At 52.3% G+C, this 25,325-nt stretch overlaps 2 protein-coding genes across 7 annotated transcripts in view; both read right to left on the reverse strand.

Moving 5' to 3' along the window:
- Positions 1–1,232: 1,232 nt before the first annotated feature.
- Positions 1,233–5,242, reverse strand: UPK3B (uroplakin 3B). Its single transcript, XM_003416566.1, is given in 7 exon segments — positions 1,233–1,377; positions 1,821–1,950; positions 2,688–2,767; positions 4,038–4,275; positions 4,837–4,944; positions 4,947–4,979; positions 5,131–5,242. Coding segments are annotated over 7 exon segments (846 nt in total).
- Positions 4,859–25,325, reverse strand: part of DTX2 (deltex E3 ubiquitin ligase 2) — a 50,156-nt gene continuing 29,689 nt past the window's right edge. For 3 of the 6 annotated variants that reach the window (XM_003416572.4, XM_010596235.3, XM_023555869.2), the window contains 6 exons: positions 24,037–24,177; positions 20,919–20,992; positions 19,345–19,503; positions 18,147–18,308; positions 10,924–11,013; positions 4,861–9,231 (listed from right to left, as the gene is read on the reverse strand). In XM_003416572.4, the coding sequence (XP_003416620.1) occupies positions 9,004–9,231; positions 10,924–11,013; positions 18,147–18,308; positions 19,345–19,503; positions 20,919–20,992; positions 24,037–24,177 (854 nt within the window). In that variant the 3' untranslated portion in view covers positions 4,861–9,003. Of the gene's footprint in view, positions 9,232–10,923; positions 11,014–18,146; positions 18,309–19,344; positions 19,504–20,918; positions 20,993–24,036; positions 24,178–25,325 lie in introns of all 6 variants that reach the window. The other 3 variants (XM_023555871.2, XM_010596237.3, XM_023555870.2) reach the window with 2 other exon arrangements.

The raw sequence follows: 25,325 nt of genomic DNA on the forward strand, positions 1-25,325 counted from the left end.
GCACGGGGTCGGGGTGGCAGTGGACAGAGGGAGGAGGTGTGCAAATCACTGGGCCTCGGTTTCTTCATCTAGAAAAGGTTGGGGCTGTGAGTTTGGATGGCTCACAACAGGCCTATTAGCAGGGGCTTGATTGCTCAGCCCTCTGGCTTGGCCAAGGTGAGGCCTCGAACCCCGACCTTCCCAGAACCCGCTGAACTGCATCCACTATCCCACACGAGGCCACCATGCAGCCTGGTCAGCACGCCAGTCAACAGGTTCGTGAATAGGTTGCGCATGCGCGTGAGCCGTGCAGCTGCAGCGGCGTACTGGCGCCCCCGTGTGGCGATGGTGGGAAGCACCGGCCTTGAGGATAGAGGGATGCTTGGGGGCTTTGATCCTGAAGCGTTTCCTTCCAGGTGATCCACTGGGTTCAAGACGCTAAGGGGCCTCGTAGGCCCCAGAGAACCCTTTGGGGTGACTGAGGGATTATAAGCCTGAGGGCTTGTGACTATCTGAGCCATAAGCCCCCAACTATAATGGGTGACATCTGGACACGTGGTCATCAGGTCCAGAGCAGTGAGTGAGCTCCCCAAGGTCAGGACCTGCTCTGCCTGCTGCCCCATGTCTGACACTGTGCGTGGCACATGGCAGACTCTCAGTAAATGTGGAGTGGGTGGACAAGTGTGTGAGCCGTCTGTGTGTGCCGTATGGTTGGAATTGATGGCCCAAATGGGTGATCGTATGTGTGTCTACACTTGGCCCAGAAAGTCCCTCTCTCAGTCAGAGCCCTACCCAGAGATGATGGAGGTGCCCCCGCCCCAGGCCTCACTCCAGCCCCAGCCTCTAGTGGCTGGGACAGAGGGAGGCTCAAGCCTCATATGACTGAGATGTGCCCAGTCCAGCTCCCTGAACAGGGCCAAGCAAGACCCTCTATGGCCTCCTCCTGAGGCCTGGAAGCTTCCTGTCAGGGCTGCCCCTCCACATGAACTTCACCTTCCCTCGCCGGGGTCCAGCAGAACAGAGGGAGGGGCTGAGGCGGGCACTAGATCTCAGCCTGACCACGCCACCCCCCAACTCTGCTAACTATAATATATAGATGCCTGGGGAGGGCCAGCAGGATGCTAATGGTGGGGGGTTTCAGGCAGCTGGGGGTGTGGGCCCAGGGGCTGGAGTTGAGCACTGCACACCCTGCTCCCCTCCCCCTCTGCCTGCCCCCCACCCCCCTGCTTCAGGGTCCAGCCATGCAGGCCTGGCTAGCGGCTGAGGCTGGGGAGAGGGGCCAGGCCAGGCTCGAAGCCCAGGGGCGGGATGTGGTGGGTTGTGTAGCGCTTCCCCATGAAGAAGCCGATCCGCAGCTGCTCAGGAGATTGGGCCTCTTTGGGCAACCAGAGGCTGGAGCTGGCAGGGAAAGGAGGACGCGCTGAGTCCCTGCAGCAGGGTGGGGTCGGGCTACCAACCTGGCTTCTCCTGCAGATCCCTCATCCTTCTAGCCTCACCTTTTCTCCCTTCGAGAACCCACTGCAGGCTTGCCTGACTACCCTGGCGTCCGTTCACTGCAACCACAGAGTAAAAAACAACGCCCAGGAGGAGAAGGGTGTGGCCAAGGACACACTGGAGGCCAGGGCCAACTGAGGCCCTTCCCTGAGGCCCATCCCGAGGAGGTGCTGGACCACCTCCCTCACCCCTGAGGTGAGATGTGCAGTGTAGAAATTCCCTGCACACTCCCTGGAGGGGCCCTGCCTCATCAAAACTGCAGCGAATGGAGGCCTCTAGTCTGTGGCTGAAGAGGTTCGGGTGGGTGAGGGATGGGTCTGCCAGGGTACGGGGTGTGGGCCACTCACAAGTGCACGGTGGAGGCAGCCAGGAAGGCCAGGAGCAGGAGGCCAGCCAAAGAAGACAGGACAGCGGTGATGACAATCATACCCCCACTTCGCCGCCCTGGCCACGTGTCGATGGAGCCTGGGGCCCTCCCTGTACACACAGCGCCGCTCAGAGACTGTCGCCTCCCTCCCTCCCACCCATGCTCACACCCCAAGGCCTGGCCACCTCACCTCCCCAGATTCCTGACTCTACCCATCTGTCCAGTTTGGGCAGGCATCAGTGGTCAGCTAGTCTGATCACCCCCTACCCCAGCCTGTACCTGGTATCACAGCCCAGGCTGTCCCCGTGAATCCCCCCACCCCTGGCCTGCCTATGGCAGCAGAGTGGCTGCAGACCTCAGGACTGATCTTGGCTTCCAGACCTTCAGATAACAACCTCACCTTCCCCTGCCACTGCAGGTCTCTCCCTCCTACCACCCCCACCTCTGCAGCCCTCCCTATCCCCCAGCTCTGGCCCCTGTGGGGCCCTGCTCAGGGAAGCCTCCCCGTTCTTTCTGACTCTGCCTCCTTCGTGGGCTGCCCTTCTCCCACCACAGCACCACTTGGCATGGGGCTGGCTCCCTGCAGGAGGCGAAGCTGTTTCTGGCCACACTGGGCTGGGGCCTGGCACCCAAAGGTTGGCCACGCTTGGGGATGGGACTGACCCATGGTCCCACCCTCCCCTCCAAGGTGCTGTTGGGTGGGCCAGACTTGGGCACTGCCTGCAAGCCCCCAGCCCCATGGGAGCAGCACATGGAGTCAACTGAGCTCAACCATTTTGCAGAAGGTGTCAAGTTGACCCAGAGAGGCCAGTGAGTCCTCTGGGGCAGGCAGGCTCCCCCAGGCTACCTTGGTGGAGAGCAATGGAGTCTGACCACCTCGTCTCCGCCTTGGGTGAGCCCTCAGTGTCCATCAGGAGGAACTTCACGCTGGGGGAGGAAGAGGAGGGACTCCTCAGATGCCTCAACTGCCTGGGCAGGGTGCCTCCTTGGCCAGGCCCCAGACCTCTTCTGGGCCAGGCCTCTGGCCTTGTCTGTGGTTCGTGGGCGGGGTGGCTCTCCCTGGGGCATTGCTACCAGCCATGGCCTGGTCCTGTTACTGCCTCTCCGGCCACAGTGACCTCTGCCAGCCACCCCAATTTATCTGAGCTGTGGCTTTCCTGATAGCTGCCACCCGATTTAGGCTGGATATGCTGGGGGTTTTTTAATTTTTTTTTTTTTTTATGCTGGTTTAGGGTACCCCAGATACTAAATGTCACACAGTCACCAAAAGGCAGAGAAGGAGGGAGGGCTAGTGGGGCTGGTTGGGTGGAGTCAGTGAGGGTGGAGGCCGGAGGGAAGGTGTGGCCAGGGAGAGGGCCAGGGAGAGCCAAGGGCACCAAGAGCCTAGCAGAGGAGCTCCCATCTTATTTTTGTGCAGAATGGGGAGTTCTGGAAACTTTTTGAGCATTGAGGGATCCAGGGAGGTTGGCTTTGAGGGAAGCCAGCTCTGATGGCTGCTGGGGTTGGGGGCAGGGTGGGGAGATGGAAGCTGAGCCCAGGTGTGGCCACAGGGGAGGTGGGATGGTAGAACTGGCAAAGGTGAGTGAGAGGGCAGAGGGAGACGATCCTGGGCTTCGCTCTGCTGACAGAGTGGATGGCAGAGGGCTTCCAGCCCCGTGACCCACCCTGCAGTCCCCCCTTCCCCTGCTCCCACTTGGCCTCCAGGGGCTGGGGCAGCCTTGGTCCTGACACCTGCATTCCCATCTCAGCGCTGCCTTTGACCTTGACAGGCCACTTGACACTTTGTACCTCAGTTTTATCATCTGTAAAATGGAATGGTAGCCAACTCTCCTGCTTCCCGCACCCCTTAGACCCACCTGGTTATGCCTGAACCAAGCCCCCAGCCTGTTTCCTAACAGGTCTGCCAGCGGTAGGAACAAGCGGGGTGCAACTCTGGCTCTGCAGCTCCCTGGCTTTGGTGCCCTTGTCTCCTCTTCTCCAGGCTCCAGGGAAGGCTGTATCCTGCCCCACCCCACCCCACCCCGCCCCCACTGCTGGGATAAGGACTGTTGCCCCACTACAAGAAGGAAGAGACCAAGCAAGGCCTGCGTAGGGGCAGGCCCAGGACATGGGGCTGACCACTAGGTGAGAGGCTGGGGAGGGCAGCCCTTGGCCCCAAGCTCAGCCCCAAACCCAGGTGCTAGGTGGGGCCGCCCACCTGTAAGGCCCAGGGCTGGGTAGGGGGGCATTGCAGTAGGGTGACTGTTGGAGGTCAGCCAGGCAACGGGCATCATTGCCCACCCGCAGCAGGAGGGCGCTCCCACTGCCCCCCACGGAGTCTGTGCAGGGCAGCTGGACTGGGGACGGGGGCAGTGTCATACAGTGCCCATCGGTCAGCAGCTGGGCAAAGGTGGGGATCTCAGCCTGTGTCTTTGGCTTTTGGAAGTCCTTGGAGGCTGCAGGATGGAGAGACAGATCAGGGTGTGGGGGAAGAGGCAAGGCCAGGTCATACTGACCAGGGTCCTGTCTTTACCTGCCCTGCAGCCTACCTGACCATAGCCCCTTGCTGGGTCTTGGGCCTCTATGCCTGCCACCTTAGAGCCCAGAAGGACCATCCGGACACAAATCAGGCTTTGTCATCCTGTAAGAACCCTGTCAGGGTGGAGCCCAACCCTGCCTGCACCCGACCCCTAAACGAGCTCCTCTCCCTCAGCCTCTGCATTCCCCTTGGCCTGGCGCAGACTGGCTGCCCTTGCCTGGAAAACTGCTCACGCTTCAAACCGCAGCTCAAATGTCACCTTCCCAAGGAATGTTTCCCTCACCTCTCCCTCCTGCTGCCACTACACAGTCAGACATTTCGGGTAGGGGCTGTGTCCGAGCCACCTGCATATTCACACAGCCCTGTAAGGCACTCAAGTCTTTGAACGCGAGGGGATATGTTGGCCTGGGCTTCCAGGCCTCCTGCCCCCTTCTTGGCCTCCAACCCTCACCCCAGGCCCCAGACCTGCACCACACACCGTTGCTGAAGGCTACCACCAGCCAGACGGTGTCTGTAGCCCTGGCATGTCCGTCGAGCACGCAGCGCGGCTGCTCCAGGGAGAACGTGGTGGCTGTGACCTTCCCTCCCAGGCCGTTATCTGTGGCGTGGAGGGGATCAGCTCTGTGGCCATGGGGGACAAGGTTGAGTACTGGTGGCCACAGAGATAAGAGTGAAGGACCACTGCCTCTGGGAGCTGCCTCTCCCAATTGAGGGATGGGCTCCCAGGGTCTGAACACTCCAGCAGGCCCACCCATCCCAGGACCCTACTCACCCAGGCTCCCGGTGGCCCTGAGCCAGCTCAGCACCAGGATCAGCAGCCATAAGTGAGGCTGCGTCTAGGGGAGCCCCGTGCTGGCCAGCCACCGCCTGGCCTTCTTGCACATCCACAGCCTGGGAGGGGCTGCGCAGTGATTCTCAGGGGCTACCCACTCCCATCCCAGAAGAGCTAGTCAGGCTGCCAGGTTGGCCCCAGGGCTGGAAAGACTTGTAACTGCAAATGCCCGCCCCCAACCAGCCCGCCCACCACGGGTAGCAGGCGTGGCCAGCACTCTCATGTGGGGCAAGCCAGTGCCAGGCCCCACCGCCCAGGCTGAGGGAGAAGGGCCACTGGATATCCAGATGCCAGCCCAGCCACCCCAGCACCCCAGAGTAAATATGTGGACCTGGACCCCACCAGGCCTCCCAGTCCTGGGGAGGGGGGGCCAGCCTCTGGCAACATTGCTCTGGGCTGCGTGCCTCAGATTCCTGTGCCCCAGGTGCCAGGAGCCTCCCTCAGGCCTCCTATCCCCACCCAGGAAGTGGGGAGCAGGGAGCAGGGTGTGCGGAGGGGGTAGGGAGCAGGGAGCACCCCAATCTGCCCAGCTCCAGCCCCATCAGAGGCCATACCACTCCTTCTTGGCCAGCCTCAGCTCCTTTGTCCAAAGCTGGACTCAGAGAAACGTTGGTGGAGTCCTCAACAGCTAACAGGTGGCCACTTACGTTACTCCTTTTGGTTCTATGTATGTATTTTATTGAGATAGAATTCACGTATCATAAAATACCCTTTTAAAGTGAGCAAACCAGTGGTTATTAGTGTATGACAAGGTTATGCAATTGTCATTACTATAAAATTCCCAAACATTTTCATCACCCGCAGAAACCCGATACTCACTCTCTAACCTACTTCCTGTCTCTATGGATTTGCCTCTTCCGGGCATTTCACGTACATGGAATCCCATAATCTGTGGCCTTGTGTGCCTGGCTTCTTTCACTCAGCATTGTTTTCAAGGTTCATCCATGTCGTAGCACATATCAGAACTTCATTCCTTTTTATGGCTGACTAGCACTCCATTGTACAGATAGACCACATTTTGTTCACTCCTCAGTCGATGGATACGTTCATTCAACGCGTTTAGTCGTCGTCAGCCACTTTTTGGCTATTATGAATAACGCTGCTAGGAATATTCACGTGGCTTTTGTGTAGGCGTATTTTAAGTTCTCTCAGGTCTACACCGAGGAGCGGAATTGCTGGGTCATATGGTAATTCTTGGAGCCCAGCTGGTGCAGTGGTTAAGAGCTCAGCTGTTACTCAAAAGGTCAGCAGTTTCGATCCGCCAGCTGCTCCTTGGAAACCTTATGGGGCAATTCTACTCTGTCCTACAGGGTCACTATGAGTCAGAATCGACTTGACCAGCAACGGCTTTTAAAAATTTTTTTTTATGGTAACTCCACTTTTTGAGGAACTGCCAAACTGGTTCCCAAAGTCGCTGCATTTTGTATTTCCACCAGTAGTGTATGTGGGTTCCATTTCTCCACATACTCACCGACACATTTTATTGTCCATCTTTTTTATTATAGCCATCTGCCTTAGTTGTCTAATACGGCTGTCACAGAAATACCACAAGTGGACGGCTTTAACAAAGAGAAATTTATTCTCTCACGGTCTTGGAGGCTAGTAATCCAAATTCAAGGTGCCAGCTCCAGGGGAAGGCTTTCTCTGTCAGCTCTGGGGAAAGGTCCTTGTCATCAATCTTCCCCAGATGAGGAGCTTCTCAGCGCAGGGACCCTGGGCCTAAAAGGATGCACCATTCTCCTGGTTCTTGTTTCTTGGTGCTATGAGGTCCCCATGATGTCTCTCTGCACACTTCTTTTATATCTCAAGAGATCCACTTAAGTAAAACCCAATGTTGTAGATTGAGTCCTGCCTCATTAACATCATGAAGAGGTAGGGTTTGTAACACATAGGAAAATCACATCAGATGACAAAACGGTGGACAATCACACACTACTGGGAATCATGCCCTAGCCAAGTTGACACATATTTTGGGGGGACACAATTCAATCCACACCATCCTAGTGGGTATGAGGGGGTATCTTATCTTGTTGCGGTTTTGATCTGCATTTCCCTAATGATTAATGTTGTTGAGCATTTTTTCATGTGCTTCTTGGTCATTTGCATATCTTCTTTGGAGAAATGTCTATTCAGATCCTTTGCCCATGTTTTCCCCTATTTTTTAATCAGGTGTCTTGCCTGAATTCCAAGAGTTTTTTGTATATTCTGGATACTAGAGACCTGGTGGCACAGGGGTTAAGAGCTATGGCTGCTAATCCAAAGGCGGGCAGTTCGAATCCACCAGCCGCTCCTCGGAAACCCTATGGGGCAGATCTAGTCTGTCCTATAGCGTCGTCAAGTTAGAATTTACTTGACGGCAATGGGTTACAGGTTATGTGTTTCAGACCTTTATGAGATATACAACTTGCAAATCTTTTCTCCCATCCAAATTTTCACTATATTTTAATGGGTCCCAGCCTTCGAGTCCTCCACCCCCGTGCTCTGAGCAGCAGTGGGTCTCAAATTTGGAAACAGGTTTGGGGTAAGGCTGAGCTGAGGTGCTGGGGTTCTCTACCAAGACCTACCCTGCCCTTTACCACAGGACCAACTTACCCACTAGGCCACAATGCCTACGGCCCACGAAAATGTTCCCCCTAATATTATAATGTTATATAAAATTAATACATTCATCTTTATACCAACATGTTATAAAACAGATTTTTTTTTTTTAAGGGATAAGAGGGCTCCCCAAGGCAAAAGTACCTCTGGCCCATAACAGTCATAATGTGGCCCTGTTTGTCCATCCAGCCCCAGGTCTGAACCCTTCTTCTCAGGCAGAGCCAGGTCTCAGCCCTGCACTGTTGGTGACTGGGAATATTAGTGACTGGTCCTCCTTTTAAGAGGGTCCAGCAGAATAAGAACTTTGAGGATGGAGCCAGGATCTATCTTCCAGCCCCAGGCCTACCACGTGACTAGTCTATGACCTGGAATCAACCACTGTGCCCTTCAACCTCATTTTCCTCACCTGTAAAACAGAGACAGCAGCACCTGCCCTGTGCGAACAGCATTCTGTAAACCAGAACCCTGGGGAGTAAGCATGGGGGGCGTTCTGGAATGGTAGGATGTGGCAGAGTTGTTGCCCTGAACCCTGGAAGGAGAATCAGACAATAGGAGGAACTGCAGCAGCAGTATAGGTCAGTGCCAGGGGCTGCCCCTCACTCTGACCTCAGCTTCATTTATCAAATGGGGGTTGAACAAGCAGCCTGGGGGTACTCTTCCTGCTCTTGATGTTCTGTCTGCAGTGAGCACTGTGGGACAGCTGTGTGCTGGCCTCCTCACATGGGGTCCAATCATACACACACACACAGTCTTCCCACTGACAAACACAAGAGGGCCTGCTGACTTTGGCTACTGGGCATTTATTGCGAACAGAAAATATGAGGTATGAGAAGCTGACCCAGAACCTATGCCCACCCCTCGCTAGGGATGGGGCAATCTCCACTCACCCTGCACCAGGCCTGGGCACTGTGGGCCCAAAGCAGCCCTCCAGATGACAGAGCGGCCCCATGCACTGAGGTAGCTGCATCTTACACCTCCCCTTCAAGTACAACTCCCCAGGGTTGCCTAATTCCCCACATGCCCAGGGGGAAGAAGAAGGGAGACAGGCAGGTAGGTGTAGCCTGGCATCAGGGGAGCACACCCAGTGCCTGAGCAAACATTCTAGCCTCTTGGGAAAGGCACCTTCCTGCCTGCCCAACCCAGCCAACAGTGGGGGAATGGGCAGCTGCCAGAGGAGGCATGGCGGGGTGGGGTGGGGCCGGCCAGGCTGGTGGGTCACTGCTGCTCCAGGCAGTCCTCAGTCACCCCCTGGGCAGCCAGCTCAGCCAGCACGTTCTGCAGGTAGTTAGGGTCGGGGTAGCCGTGGCCTGTCACATTGCGGTCCATCTCTGTCTTGTGGTGGATCTCATTCCATACTACTGTGTCAGTCTCGCCTGTGGTACTGGACGTCCCTACTGTGAAGATAAGTCGCCTCTTCCAGGCCACCTTCAGGAGCTCCAGAACCTGCCCAAGGAGGAGGAGGAGAAGGTGGGGAGGGCCAGGTGAACAAGTACCCAGCCTGAGCCTTCATGTCCTCACCCTGGGGACAGGAGATGAGAGGCAGCAGGGCAGGAGCATCCCACCACCCCTCCAACCCGTCTGCAGCCACCCCTCCTCCTAAAACTGGTTCAAGTTTCCCCAGTGATAAGGACACAGCAGTACCCACCCACCAAACGCCAGCTGTGTGTAGGCACAGTGCTGGAGTGGGGCCTTTCTCCTCTCCAAGAGGCTCAACCCCAGTGATATCATCACAGCCCCTGGGCATTCAACACCATTGGGGGGGGTCCCCCAGTCTCTAGCTCCAGCCCCAAACCCCCTGGAACTGGAACTGCCTAACAGAAATCCCAACGGCACCTCACGCGCAACCTGCTCACGATACAACTCTTGGTTCCACCGGCACTGCCCCTACCCCTACTCCTCCCTTCTTCAGAAAACGGCACCGTCAGCTCAGATGCTCCAACCCTGCTTCCAAAATCCACCTAAGAGGAGCTCCCTCCTCTACATCCTCATTCAAATCCCAGCCTCCTTGGCCTGTCCCATTCTCACTGCTTGCTCTGCCTGCACTCCTGGCCACCTGTCCACCCTCCACAGCAGCCAGTGTCAGGTTTTAAACCTAAAAGTAGAGGCTCCTACTCCTCTACTGCCCCCCACCCATGGCTTCACATAGCACTTAGAATAAAACCCAAGTGTCTATTTCTTGGCACTTGGGGGCTGCCAGCCCTGCCTTCACTCTCCCATACCCACTAGTTTAACCCCGGCTCTTTGTCTGACTCTTCATACACCCCAGCCCCACTCCCAACTCAAAGACTCCACATCAGTTATTTTCTCTGCCTGAGATGTTCTTCTCTGGACTTCTCCTAGCTAGAAACTCCCCATTCAGGTTCAGGCACAGCCCTCACTCCTCAGGCATGCCTGATCACCCTCCTTCCCTATCATGTCATGCTATACTGACTCGCTGAAGAACATGTAACCCCATCCAACAGGTTGCTGGAAGATTCTCCTTCTCACTAGAGCCCCTTGTAAAGTTCAGGTATCTCTGTTATGGATTGAATTGTGTCCCCCAAAACAATGTTAAAGTTCTAAGCCCTGGTACCTGTGACCTTGTTTGGAAATAAGGTCTTTGAAGATGGTATCAGTTAACATGAGGTCATACTAGAGTAGCGTGAGCCCTAATCTAATCTGAGCAACTCCCTATTAAAGGTGGAGAAGAAACACAGACAGAAAGGGACGAGGGCCATGTGAGAGCCAAGAAACACCAAGAAGCTGGAAAAGACAAAGAAGGACCTTCCCCTAGAGTGGAAGAGAGAGAGAGCCCTGCAGATGCCCTGAGTTTGGACTCACAGCCTCCAGAAGTAAGATAATAAATTCCTATTGGTTATAGGGATGCCTAACACACAGCAGCTGGGAAGGAACACTGGCAGGGTGGCAAATGTCCCAGCCCAGCCCCCGGGGCTCATCCTCACATTGTAACAAAGAAGGTGACCCAGAGGCAGAGCTGGGTATGGCAGCCAGGCCAAAACCCTTCCTGCACCCCAGCCTACTCTGCACTTTGTACAAGCAGCTGGCACAGGCCAGCTTCCAGGAGACGGGAGTCCACTCTGGCCCACTAACCAGAGGTGAGCTCCCGCTTGCCATGGGCAGGTGGCAGGGCCTTACCTTACGGCCCAGTGCATTGTCCGGAAGGTAGCAGTGGCGGGGAAACCCTCTGGCGGTGAATGGCTTTCCAGGGTTGGGATGTTCAGGGCCCTGCAGGAGAAGCACAAAACCAGAAATGGGAGGGACCAAAGAGAGCCTCCTCCAACTGCTGCCCAGCTGCGGGGTCTGCAGGACACAGAAGCCCAGCCCCAGCCCTCGCCTTTCTGGCTGGGGCCTTTTCTTGCACTGAAGGGACCAAAAAATCCCCATCTTAAATCCCAGCCCTTCAAACACCCCACATAAACCTCACCTCAGCTTTGAGGGATTCTGAATCAGGGAGCGGAGGAAAGCAGTGGGGAACTGCATACAGGCAAGAGTCAACAAATCAACAAGTCGCAACAACCCACAACTACCCTCCCTGGTGAGACTGAGAGCCCTTCAGGGGCTGGGACAACTCTCTCCTAATCCTTAGCACACCCCTGGGCACTGAGCTCTCTGGACTGAATGGAGGAACTTCACTGATGATGCCCACACATCAGCACACAGAACACCCTCCTCCCTGTCAGGCTGCTCCTAGGTCTAAGCACTGGCTGGGGCAGGGGAGCTGGAGCAGGGGAGCTGGAGACAGCAGCAGCAACCCGAAGGGCAAGGGGCTGGAGCAGCAGACAAATCATGCTCCCTGTCCTCTGCCACACCGGTGATACGCCCTCATGCAACCCAAACACCTCCGTCTCTGCTCTGGGCTCTAGCCCTGTCTTGAATGTGTTAAATATCACCTGGAGCCTTGGAGAGAAGTGGAGGAAAAGGGGGAAAGCATGTTGATTAAACAGACCAGGTAAACAAAAACCCCACCTGCTGTAGACTGGCCCCACTTGGCTCCAAGTCCCCATAGCCCCATGTCTTCCCACCCTGTCCCAGAGTCTCAGATCAACCCTGGCCTAATGCAGGGCATCTACAGGGCCAATGCTCCTGTCTGGGTCTCCACTGGGGTTGGGCGTTTGGGCTTCTGTCTTGTTCCTGACATCCAAGATCCCGCCTTACCACTCCTAACACAGGCCTGGGTCTGGGCCTGTCTGTCAAGAACAGAGGTCCTGATCCTGGGGAAGATGGCGATATAAAAAAACCATCATTCTGACCCTACCTCACAAATACAAGAAAAAAGTCATGCTCAGTTTTGAGGAACTCTGAATCAGGGAGCAGAGGAAAGCAGTAGGGAACTGCATATAGGCAAGAGTCAACAAAGCAACCAGTTGCATACAGTAGGAAAATCATTTCTCCCATCCCTGCCCCTTCCCCAGCCCTGCGGGCTGCCAGCCGCTGTGAACTGAAGTAGCGGCCCCAGAAAAAGAGCCTGCTTCCCTAACGACCATAGCCCCTGCTTGTAGAGAGACAGAACCACAAGCTTCTGCCCTAAAATGAACAAGGCAGACCTCCCCAGGGGTCCGTTTGGAGCTTGCCAGCACCTCCCCAACCCAGGCACTATCCTTTGTAAGCCTACTGCAAACTGCTACAGGAGGCCCATTCCGTGGAGTCTCATAGTCAACACGCTACCTGCCTCCCTGTGCACCCCATAGCTCTGACATCTGAAACCAACGGGACAGACCTCCCGGGGAGTCAGTTCTGGTCTGTCTGCTGCCTCTTTCAAGACAGTGCTGAGAACTGCTGACTGAGGCTGCTGTATGCTAAGAAGCAGGCATCTTCAGTGGCGGCTATACCCTCAGCCAACACACTCCAGCGGAGGGGTCTGATAGGAACAAGGCAGACCTTCTTGAGAGTCCATTTGGAGTGTACCAGCACCTCCCCCACTCAGACACTGTTGGCTGCAAGCCTACTGTGAACTGCTACAGAAAGCCCATAAAGTGGAGTCTGCTCCCATAATGAACACTCTATTGGCCTCCCTGAGCACCCTATAACTCAGGCCTCTAAAACCAACAGGTCAGCCCTCCCTGGGGATCAGTTCAGGTCTGTCTGCTCCTCCTGACAGTCAGCACTGAGGACTGCTCACTGAGGCTGCTGTGTGCTAAGAAGCAGACATCTGAGTAAAGCTATACCCACAGCCAACATACTCCAGTGAGGGGGAGGGGGGCTCTAATACCAACAAGGCAGACCTCCCCAGAGGTCCACTAAGAGTGACTACCCCTCCCCCAACCAGTAACTGTTGGCTGCTGGACTGATGCAAACTCCTACAGAAGGTTCCCTACAGTGGAGAGTCAGGAGGTGGGTCGCCTAAGTGGAGAACGCTCCCCCCAACCACCACAGGGCCACTGGGGCTCTGAAATCAACAAGACAGATCTCACGGAGGTCCTTCTGGGGAGTGCCAGCCCCTTCTTCTCCTGAAATGAAGGAAAGGAAAGTCTGCCTATGCTTCCTCTGAATGCCAGCTCAGTTATAAGCAGCACCCACAGTGCAGGGAAGGAAACCTGGAGCAAAACTGGAAGGCAACACCCAGGCCCAAACTGGGATCATTGGGTGTGGGTTTTCTGACTAAAAACATCACTGCAGAAACAGAGAACGGAAGAAAGTAATAACCAGAAAGTTGGAACTGCGCCTCCTGGTGAACAGACTGACCACAGTGTATTGTCTGGTGTGTTTGGGAAACACTGCAAGTTGAAAAACGAGATCTGGAACTTTCAAATCCCAGTTAAACCAGGGAGGGAGAAGGAGCTATCACAGATAGGGAGAGGAAACAATAAGCAAAAGCCAAAGGCTCTACCCACCTAAGAGTTTCTTGGAGATAAAGCAGTGTTGGAAAGAAAACACCAAACACTGGGGAAAACTGAGAAAATTAATACCCTCGAAAATCCCAATGCCGCAACAAAAAAAATCACAAGACACACAGAGAACAAAGAAACAATGGCCCATTCAAATGAACAAGACAAAGAGTGAAAGTGCATCTAAGAATGACCAAATAACGAATATCATACAACATTAAACATAACTAAATAACTAAAGAAAAACAGAGAAAGAGCTAAGATAACAAAAACAACTCAAGAACAAAACGAGGATCTAAAAAAAGGAGATACTGCAACTGGAAGGAGCAATAACTGAAATGAGAAACACAACAGAAGGACTTGCCAACAGATTTAAATGGGCAGAAGAATGAATCAGCAAATTAGAGGATAAGACAGTTAAAATTACAGACGCTGAACAGCAACAAGAATGGAGGCTAAGAAGGCTGAGCACACAGTTCAATGGAATTAAGAGACAAAAACAAAAGACCTAATATACACATCACGGGAATTTCTAGGAGATGAGAGAACGGGACAGAAAGAATATTTGAATAAATAATGACAGAAAATTTCCCCAATCTAACAAAGAAAATGAATCTATAAATCCAAGAAGCTCAAGGAACCCCAAGCAGGATAAACCCAAAGAGATCTACACCAAGATACATCATAGCTACCAAGACACATCACAGCTAGGCTCTCAAAAATTAAAGATAAAAAGAAAATTCTGAAAGCAGTGAAAGAAAAGCAAACAGTCACATACAAAAGACTCCCATTAAGATTAAATGCCAATTTTTCCTCAGAAATGCTGGAGGCCAGAAGGCAATGGAATAACATATTTAAAACACTGAAAGAAAAAACTATCAACTAAGAATACTATACCCAGTGAAACTATCCTTCAAGAATGAAGGTGAAATTAAAACATTCCCAAACAGAAGCTGAGAAGGTTCATATCCACCAGAACAGCCCTACAAAAAATACTAATAAGAGTTCTGCAGATGGAAAAGAAAAGACACTAGAAAATAATTCAAAGCTATACATAAAAAGGATGATCCCTAATAAATGGAAATGCATGGACAAGTGGTAGTAATAAGGAATTCATGCTTGATAATTCTAAATGTTTTGTCCTTCATGATTTCTTAGTAACAAATATATAAAAGGCAAGGATAGAATTATGTTACGTGAAACATAAAGATATAATTAGTGATAGCAAAAAGAAAAGGGGCAGAGGAAGAAATGGTATATAGAGCTTTTTGGATGTTACTGAGGTTAAGTTGGTGCCAACTTACCCTAGAATGTTATAAATGCAATACTTTGGTAACCACTAAGAAAACTGTATTTTTAAAAAAAATACATAAAAGGAAAGAAGGAACCAAAAAGGCTCACTACAATAAATCAACAAAACACAAAAGCAAGCAGTACTAAAAGAAAAAACACAGAGAAGGCTTAAGGCACACAAATAACAAAATGGCAGAAGTAAGTCACTTATCAACAGTTACAGTGAATATAAACGGACTATATGCTCCAATCAAAAGGCAGAGAGTGGCAGAACGGATTAAAAAAACATGATCCAACAACATACTGTTTACAAGAAACAAACCCAAGGGCACAAATAGGTTGAAAGGATGGAAAAAAATATTCCATGTAAATAACCACAAGAGAGCTGGGGTGGCAATCTTAGTATCAGACAAAGTGGCCTTTAAGACAAAATCTGTCAAAAGAGAAACAGGGACATTATATAGTGATAAAAGGGTCAATTAATCAAGAAAATTTAATACTCATAAACATATATGCACCCAACATTGGGGCACTCAAATATATAAAGTAAACACTGAGAGAATTGAAGGGAGAGATGGATACTACAACAATAATAGCTGGAGACTTCAATAAACCACTTTCAGTACTGGACAGAACTCGCTGAGAGAAGATCCACAAGGAAATGGAGGACTTCAATGACACTACAAACCAACTAGACTTAATAGACATATATAGAGCACTCCACTCAAAAACAGCATGATACACATTCTTACTTCAGTGCACATGGCTCATTCTCTAGGATATATCACATTTTAGGTCACAGAGCAAGTCCTGATAAATTTAAAAAGATTGAAATCATACAAAGTATCTTCTCTGAAAACAGAGTGAAGCTAGAAATCAATAAAAGAAAATAAAAAAGACACAAATATGGAAACTAAACACACTAATGGATCAAGGAAGAAAGCACAAATTTCTCAGAGTCAAATGAAAATCAAAGTACAACATATCAAAACTTAATGGGATGCAGCAGAAGCAGTGCTCGGAGGGAAACTTACAGCAATAAATGCCTACATGAAAAAAAAGATCTCAAGTTAACAGCCTAACTCAGCAACTCCAGGAACTAGAAAGAGAAGAGCCAACTAAGCCTAAACCTACCAGAAGAAATGAAATAAAGATCAGAGCAGAAATAAATAAAACAGAAAACAGAAAAACAATAGAGCAAATCGATAAAACCAGAAGTTTGTTCTTTGAAAAGATTAATAAAATTGACAAACCTTTAGCTAGAAAGATAAGAGAATTGACACAAGTAACCAAAATAAAAAATGAAACAGGAGACATTACAACGGACTCGAGAGAAATAGAGAATTATGACAGAATATTATGAACAACGTTATGGCATCAAACTGGTTAACCTAGACATAGTGGACAAATTCTTAGAAGCACACAATCTACCCAAAGTGACTCAAGAGGAAACAGAAAGTCTCCACAGACCCATAACGAGTGAAGAGATTGAATCAGTGATCAAAAACCTCCCAACCAAAGAAAGTCCTGGACTAGATGGCTTCACTGGGGAATTCTACCAATCATTTAGACAACTGGCACCAATACTGTTTAAACTCTTCCAAAAAACAGAGAAGGAACACTCCCCTAATTCATTCTGTGAAGCAAACATAACCATGATACTCAAACCAAACAAAGACACCACAAGAAATCCACAGGCCAATATCTCTTATGAATATAGATGGAAAATCCTCAATAAAATACGAGCAAACAGGATCCAACAGTATATTAATGGAATCATAAGCTATGACCAAGTGGTATTGATTTCAGGAATGCTAGGATGGTTCAACATTAGAAAATCAATCAATACACCACATCAATAGAACAAAGAAAAAGAATCACCTGACCATCTCTATGGATGCAGAAAAATCATTTGATAAAATCCAACACCCTTTCTTGATGAAAATCCTGAAGAAGACTGAAACAGAAGGGTGACTCCTCAATGAGATTCAGGTCATATATGAAAAGCCAACAGCCAACGTTACACTTAATGGAAAAAGACAGAGCTTTCCCCTTGAAACTGGGTACAAGACAAGGGTGCCCACTCTCACCACTTCCATTCAATATTGTATTTGAAGTCCTAGCCAGAGCAATAAGACAAGGAAAGGAAAGAAAAGGTACCCAGATTGGAAAAGAAGATTACCTCTATTTGCAGATGACAGGATCCTATATATAGAAAATCCCGAACAGTCCATTAGAAAACTTCTAGAGCTAATACAGGAAATTAGCAAAGTTACAGGGTACAAGGTTGACAAATAAAAATCAATTGGGTTTCTATATGATAGTAGAATTCTGATCAAAAGGGGGAAATGCAGAACAGAGTTTCAAATTCTCATGGACTCTAAACTTTACGGAGCCATGGAGGGTGGATGAAACCCTGAAACGACTGCCCTGAGATAATCTTTAAATCTTAAACTGAAGATATCCCCTGAAGTAATCTTAAAACCAACCAATAGTTTAGCTTAACTAGTAAAAAAAAAAATGTTTGCCTTAAGCATTATGCTCCTTTAAGAACTATCTATATGGAATCAAACTGACAACAGCAACTGGAAAGGTTAGACAGGAACCTTAGGGGGCAGTGAGTTCATGTTAATGAGGGAGGAACAACTCAGGAAAGGCAGGGGAGAATGGCTGCACGGCTTGAAGAACACAATCAATGATACAGAATTATACACGCGGAAATTGTTGAAGTGGTGTGTGCTTTGCTGTGTATATTCTCAACAACGATAACAAAATAATTAAAATTCAAGGGGGTAAAAACAAAGTAACCAGAGGTCCTGCCAGCCCCTGCTGCTGGCATATCCTTATCCCATGCGCTGCCATCTGGGAGGATCCCTCAATGCCCACCACGCCCATGGGCTCCCCAGTTACCCAGCCACTCAACGCAGCATTCTTACTGCTCATCTGCTTGGGCTTCTGCCCAATACAAGTCTCCTCCTCCAGGAAGCCTTCCCTGGCTCAGGAAAGGACTAGTGCCACCTCTGCTTCCACACTCCCTACGAGCTTGCCCCTATCCCAAGTACTATCACCTCCTTGCCCAGGCTGACAGGGAACTGGGAGCCTGAGCCTGGGCACATGGGGCTCCTCACAGCAAATCCAGGGGGTAGACTGCTGGGTGAGGGCATGGGAGGAGGAGGAACTGGGAGGGACCAATTCTAGAGGGGCCCAAGGAGGCTCCTCTTGTGTTGGCGTTGCCCTTACCTGGATGCCGTGAGGAATGTTGTAAACTATAAGGATCGTCCCGCAGTCCTCATGGCCAGGGAGGGATGCCTGGAACTTGAACACCTCCATCTTCCCCCGGGGTTGGGTCCCAGTTTTCTCTCCATAGATGGTTTTGCAGGAAGGACATTGCAAGCTTCCGTCCTGAATAAACAAGGCAGATGGCAACAGACTGAGCTGCCGGGCTCTGAGAGTACTGGGTAGTCACACTCTCGTTGGGGGTACGACGCCAACCAGGGAACAGGTCGGCCAGAGTCCATCAGCAACTTCCTGGCAGGCCTCCCCTCACAGAAATGCCACTTTCCACAGCTTCCTTGTAAAGATAGGCTTTTCACCAAAAACTCACTATGCAATTCTCAGTAAAAGGGTAAGGTATCAGGTAGGAAAATTAGGTTTGAGCAAATGCCTCCACAGTCTAATGAGTTTAAAATCAAACAGAAAACCCTGTGATGGATCTCTTGTCAATGAGGCACCCTGGCTGGTACAGGACAGCACTGGGACACTGCAGAGGGGCTACACCTGGCCAGGAGCACTGTCGCATGACTTGGTTCTCCTTGTCTCCCCAACCTCTGTCCATTCCGGCTCAATTCCACTAAAGGAAAAGCAGGCAGGTGCCAGCTACTGAGGGCTTGAATGGACTCCATCCGTGTGGAACAGCGTGGGGCTGAGTTCACTGTATGGGACATCCCGGCTCCCCCTGGGCACGTTCCCCTTTCAGAGCTGGTTTCCTCATCAGGCCAGTGTCTGCTTCAGAGGGAAGCTGTCAGGCTCGTGTGAGACTATGTATAGGAAACACCTGTTGCAGGTAATCAGTAGGTGGCAGAGGCCAGGATGGTGCTTTGCTGCTTAGAGTGGCCTGGAATCTAGAGGGTGGGAGTAAGCAGCCCAGCTGGTCCCTGTTCCTGACAACTGGGACAGGCTGAGGAAAGACAGCTGGGCCTAGTAAAGGGTTTTCAAGCCAGCTCTTTGCCCATGACTGCCTTGGTGATCCCACCCTTACCCACCCACAGCCCTCCCAGTGGCTGACACACCCTCTCTTGCAGGGCAAGGCCACACAGACATCACAGGACTGCCTCCCGGCATGCCCGGGGCCCTCTAGGAGGTGCCCGTGCCTGAAGGCAGGGGCTATGAGTAGGTTCCCCTCCTCCCTGTCCCCCGCCCCGGCCGGCCGTTTGGGCACCTTGTTCCCATTGCAGTACATGGCCAGCAGGCAGAGCAGGTGGAAGGCATGGCTGCACTTGTCGAGGCGGCCCACAGCCACAGGCCCAATGGTTTTGCTGTCAGTCACATCGCTGTACCCAGACACGGCAGACAGTTTCTCCATACAGATGATGCAGTCCTAAAGGGAGACCAACACAGGGCATGCTTGCCAATGGCCTACTTCATAGGAAGAGGCCTCCGTGTGCTAAAATGCCTGAATTACAGTGAACAGTCGCTGGTTCCAGGGGCTGGCAACACTGATGAGTCCCCCAGGATCTGTGCCCTCAAAAGGTTCACCACAGCAGAACAGACAACAGCTGGCACAGCCTGCTGGGTGGGTGGTACAATAAAAAAGCAGGGCTGGAACAGCAGTGGGAATAGGCAAACACGGAGAAAAGAGCAGAGCAGGCTCCACAAGACAGAGGCCCTTTTACAGGGGAAGAAGGTAAACCTGTAGGTAGACAAGCACCGAGTCAGGCATTCTAGGCAGAGGGAACAGAGTATTTGGAAGTTCAGTAGCTGGAAGAGCAAACAGTGGGTGGGGGTGGCACCTAAACGTGGCAGGTGCACTGAGGTATAAGAAATGAGACAAGAGGTAAGAGAGAACAAGATCCTGGAAGGTTCTTCTGGCTGCCATGCTCAGGAGTTGGGCTTTATCTTGTAAGCCACAGGCCCCGCTGAGGGTCTGAGGCAGAGAGAAGTACCATGACCATATCTTGTGTTGGCTGTGTCGAGGGGCTGGAGGCATAACAGCTCAGTTGTGCCTCATGAGCACAGGGGCAAAGGCAGGGGAGGAAGAGGACAGACGAGAGCTGTGCAGCGGAAGGACAGATAGGACTGGGGGGTGGGGGGCAGGACATTCGAGGAAGGTTACAGGTTTCTGTTCAAACCTTTACTAACCAGGCTTGACTTCTCTCATTTACTTGGCTTGCAGGGGAAAGAGGCCAGCATAAGAGTCCTAGGTTCTCTACTGGCCTGAATGACCTTGAACCCATGGTCCTACCAACTCTCCAGGACTCTCCATTCCAACTGGGTACCAGTGCTGCTGTAGCTCAAAGTGGGGCTCGGTAGAGAGAGGCTGGGGTTCTACTGAAGCTGTAACTGGTTTGGCAGGCACTATTTTTTTTATTGATTACAGGAACCTTGACCGGCTCTTCCCAACAGCCCAAGGGGGTAGGACTGGTGCTCTGGACATACCCATGTGCTTGTACAGAAGTGTCCCCCTGCAGGGGGTGGGGAGAATCCCCTTTCTCTTGTCTTCAGGCCCTAGGTCCCCAGGATGGCACCAGGAGGGGGTTATACAAGCCCCACACCAAGGGGAAGGGCTTTGCTCAGGACCACAGCTTGCCAGTGGCAAAGCTACGGCTGGAATACAGGTCTCAGGAGCCATGCCTGCCCGACTCAGTAGTCTACCTCTGGGGTGCAGGGAGAGTAAGCGAAGTGCTGGTGTGTGGCCCCCAGCCCCCAGGGGGACCTTGAGAAGAACCCTCAGTCAGAAAAGAGGCTGGTGTCCTCTGTAGCTACAGAGAGGGCCCTTCTTTCCATGACACGTACCTCATCTGGGGGAGCTTTCAGCTCTTCGGTGTAGCTTTTTACCACCTGCTCTGGCTCTGGCTTTGGAGCCCCTCCTAGGAGAGAGAAGAAGAGAGGCGGTGTCCCAGGAGTACAAACTGGAGATGGTGATGCCAGAGAGGGAAGAAGACAAGGGACAGGTCCAAGCTGCCAGGAGAAAATGTTAGGAGAGTTCAAGATGAGGAAAGTTAGCTGCAAAGGAAGAGAGGCCTTGGCCAGCGGCAAATGCCCCAGAGCTCTGCCCAGCCAGCCTCAGCCAAGCCCACCCTTTGTGGCCCAGTCCTACCCAGGAGCCCTAGCGGGGCAGACCAGGGGCAGGCTGAGAGCCCTGTCACAGCTTGCAGGAGCCACAACTGTGCCGCAGCCACACCACACGCCTGTGCCCAGTCAGTCAGGAAACCAGACCCAGGCTCTCCCAGAGGGTGTCCAAAAGAATGAAAAGCAACTGCTAAGACAAACTGAACAGAAGCACGTCCTGGCAGCATTATCTACTTAACTTTCATTATTCTTGCAGGAAAACCCCAGCCAGAAGTCAGTCTGAAGAGTCACACGTGTACTGGGTTCCTGTGTGTGTGAGTACTACGTGCATGTCGACCGCCCCAACAGCCCCCCCTCCCCACCCCAGACAGGTTGGCTGAGGGCGAGGGCTGGTAACTAGAGGATGCTGGGAATGTAAGCAGAGAGGTCCAGCGGGGGCAGCTCCTCAATGGTCTTGAATTCCAAGCAAAAAGTCTACACTCATTCTGAAGGCCAAGGTACCTGCCTCTCAAATCTAGGTCCTATCTTCACTTTTAGTTTAACTGGGGCAAAATAAACTCCGGCAGTTGGGTGGAGATACACCCGAAAGCCTCCTGACACTTATCTCTACGGACTATGAGATCTCAGTCCTATGCCACTAGGTTCCCAAGTGAGGGATTCCAACAAGAGGCCAAGATGCAGCAAGAAGTGCATCCCGACGGCCCCATGTGTGGCTGGGGGTCCCCAGGCTACCCCCACGCCTCCTCTGTGCACACATGCGCATGAAGCTGGGAGGGCGGAGAAGTCCTACGCCAGAACCCCCCGCCCTGCCCCGCAATTAGTGAGAGAAAATCAGCACAGCCTGGGGTTTTCAAGGTGGCAGTGGCAGCAGCAGAACCATGAGAAATGAAGCAGCGCTCCCGAGGGAGCAGAGGAGGGGCCCAGGGAGCCCGGGAGCAGAGGAGGGTACCCAGGAGCAGAGGAAAGCACCAGGGAGCCCGGGAGCAGATGAGGGCACCCGGGAGCAGAGGAAGGCACCAGGGAGCCCAGGAGCAGAGGAGGGCACCAGGGAGCCCAACACAGCCCTTGAGAAAGCGACTCCAACAGCAGCTCCTCATTTCACCGAAGATCACCATGGAGCTGCTCATCCCAGCCTTCAAGACCAGAGGGACTTCAGTCTGAACACAGGCTCATGGTCACTAGCCTGGGGCTGCAAAGACTCAGAAGCCTGAGGGAGCCACAGCTGCACTCCCAGGTGACAGTTATGAGGGGAGGGGACCTGGTGCAGCTGAGGGGGTGAAGCTGGAATGAGGGGACCTGGGGTTTAACTCTGGCTCTCCTGTGTGAACGAATCCCATCACTTCTGAGTATCAATTCCTTTATCTAAAAAGTGGAAACAAACACGATACCTATACCAAGGCCGCAATTGTTGTAAAGGCAACGCTGCTACTCCCTGACAGGCAGCCACTGAGGAATTCCACGTGCCCATACACTTCCAGGACTGTGACTCTGGTCACTGTGCTAAGAAAGCCAGACCAAAACACAATGACCACTGGCACACGGTGGCCATTTGGTAACTGGGACGCTTTGCTTGGATTGAGGAGGAGCATTTTAGAAAAGCCTGGTGGCTACAGGCCAGTGTCCAGATGAACCCCATGACCCTGTCTACCCAGACTGGCTCCTGGCCCACCTGTGGTGAGATCCCACTCAGCATCCCATCCCCGACCCCTGGCCCCAGCAGACCTTCAGCACTAACGGTAGCTTTCTACTAGCCCCATTTCTCAAAGGGGGCCATCCAGGTGACTATCTGCTCCACGAAAGTGACAGATGGCCCGTGTTCTTCCTGGGCAAACCTGAGTACCTCAGGAAGCTGCCTGCCCGCCCTGCCCTCAGAGCCCATCTCCACCTCCAAGGCAGAGTAAAAAAGGAGTGTGCGGAGCCCTGGACTGGGGTCCAGAGCACCAAGTCAGACCCCGACTGCTGGGTAAGTAAAACCGTGCTGGTCCCTGGGCCTCCCTCCTCCACCATGGAGTTGGGGTGGGTGTCAGAGCAGACGATGCACATGGTGAGAGCAGCCACCAGGAACTACAGGTGCGGATTTCCTACTCCTTACACAACCAACCTGCTAAGGCGGTGGCACCCAGCTCATAACGGAGAAATCTGCGGAAGATCACAAAGTGAGTATGTGATGCAGCCATGACTGAGGCCCAGACTGGCAGACCTGAAGGCCTGCTCCTTCCACGATGCCACACCCTCTCAAGGGCCATTTTGGCTTTTAGTGTCTACAAGTCTGTGGCCAAATGATGGCGGCTAAGCCACAGTCAGCTTTAGAGAGATTCTCTGGAGCACTCAGCGGTACCTTCCATGGTCCTGAAATCCCTCCTTCAGCCATGTGGGAGGCAGGACAGCAGTCATCAGTGAGCACCCCTGAAATAGCCCCACAGAGGGGGGCCAGACGGGGCTGGGGTAAGGGCAGCAGGACTAGATTCTGTCTGGTGTCTTTTCTGAGGCACATACTACCCCCAGTGGAAGGGAACAGAATTGTCCCTTTATCCTGACCCAGTGGCCGGTGCAAGGCCTTACCCCACACCTTCATGTCTACAAAGCTTCACAGGATCCTCGAGAACAAGCCCCGCATTCAAATTGTGCCAAGAAGAGAAGACGTGAACTCCGGGTCTTAAGTGGAAAATAAGGATTCCCCAGGGGCCACCCCTGCAGCAGAAGGCAGGAAGAAGGGGCCAAGAAGCCCACTGCCTCGAGAGGCCAAGGAAAGAGAGAAGGGCCATGGAGCTAAAAGAACAGCAACCAGTGCAGGAGAGTCAGAGGCAGCAAAGGCCAGAGAGTGTTTGTGAAAAGGAACTACCTTTCATTGACATTTTCCTCAATCTCTTAACTGAGCTGTGACTTTTAGAGGCCAGACAGGAGGCGGGAGGGCTGGCGGGCTGAGGCTCGCGGCTAAGACACACAGGGAGTCCAATGGCTGACATCAGAATACTCGTCATGCCTACACGGGGTGCGAGATCAAACATGCAGAGAGGGGAAGAAACATTAAAAGGAGTCATTCAGCACATGACATCAACAAACCCAGCTGAGTCCAGGGAGGCAGTGCAGTGAAAGGCCATCAGGACCCACGAAGAATCTAGGTGCTTCTCCTCCAGGGGCTTCCCTGAGGTTGGCTTTCAGGATATTCAGAATCTGGTCAGGGTCTGGGTGCAGCAGGGGGCCTGGGGTAGAAAGCAGCAATCCCACAGGGCCCCCTTTTCCCCCTCCACCCTCCGCCCCTTGAAGAGGCAGTGCTGCCCCCACCAGGTGATGCAGGGGGGTGAGGGGACTCGGGGATCCACCAGGGCCAGCCACAGAAGAATGAAAGCTCCCAACCTGGCAAATACCCCAGCTCAGGGAAGGAAGCAGAAGCCAGCCAATAAGCCTGGGCAGCACAGCCAAGACCAGGTAGGTGTGTGCCTGGCCACAATTGTGGCCGCTCAGCAGGAGGCAAAGGGGACACCAGACAACTAGGTTCAGGCCAGGATCCATGCTGACCTGCACTCTGGCTGTGTTCCCGCTTAGTTAACGCAACACCACTGCCACCACAAGGGTGTTCCTGAGCACAGACACCGATCTCTCAGGACCTGGGTGTTAGGTGAACAGAATGACAAGCAGGCACAGGTGGCAGAGAGAATGGGACCAGGTGTGGTTTTCCTTAAGAGAACCCAGGGCTTTTATATCCTCTGGCTGGATCGCCTTCCCCAATACCTATAAGCCCCCGCACTCCTGAAGTATCCACCTTCCCCGGCCACCTACCCAAAATGGTATGTACTAAAAGAATTTGGTCTTTGTCCCTGGTTCCTGGGAAGTAATTTCTAACCAAACTCATTGCCACTGAGCTAATTCTGACTCATAGTGACCCTATAGGACAGAGTAGAACTGTCCCATGCAGTTTCCAAGGCTGTATATACGTAAATCTTTACAGAAGCAGACTGCCACATCTTTCTCCCAGAGCGGCTGGTGAGTTCGAACTGTTGACTTTTGGTTAGCAGCCGAGAGCTTAACCACTGTACCACCAGGCTCCGTAGGTAATTTCCCTTGACTGGGATCTTTGTAAGGAGCCCTGGTAGAATAATGGTTAGGCGCACAGCTGCTAACTGAAAGGTC

This window comes from Loxodonta africana, chromosome 12 (genome assembly GCF_030014295.1).
Source record: "Loxodonta africana isolate mLoxAfr1 chromosome 12, mLoxAfr1.hap2, whole genome shotgun sequence".
NCBI lineage: Eukaryota > Metazoa > Chordata > Mammalia > Proboscidea > Elephantidae > Loxodonta > Loxodonta africana.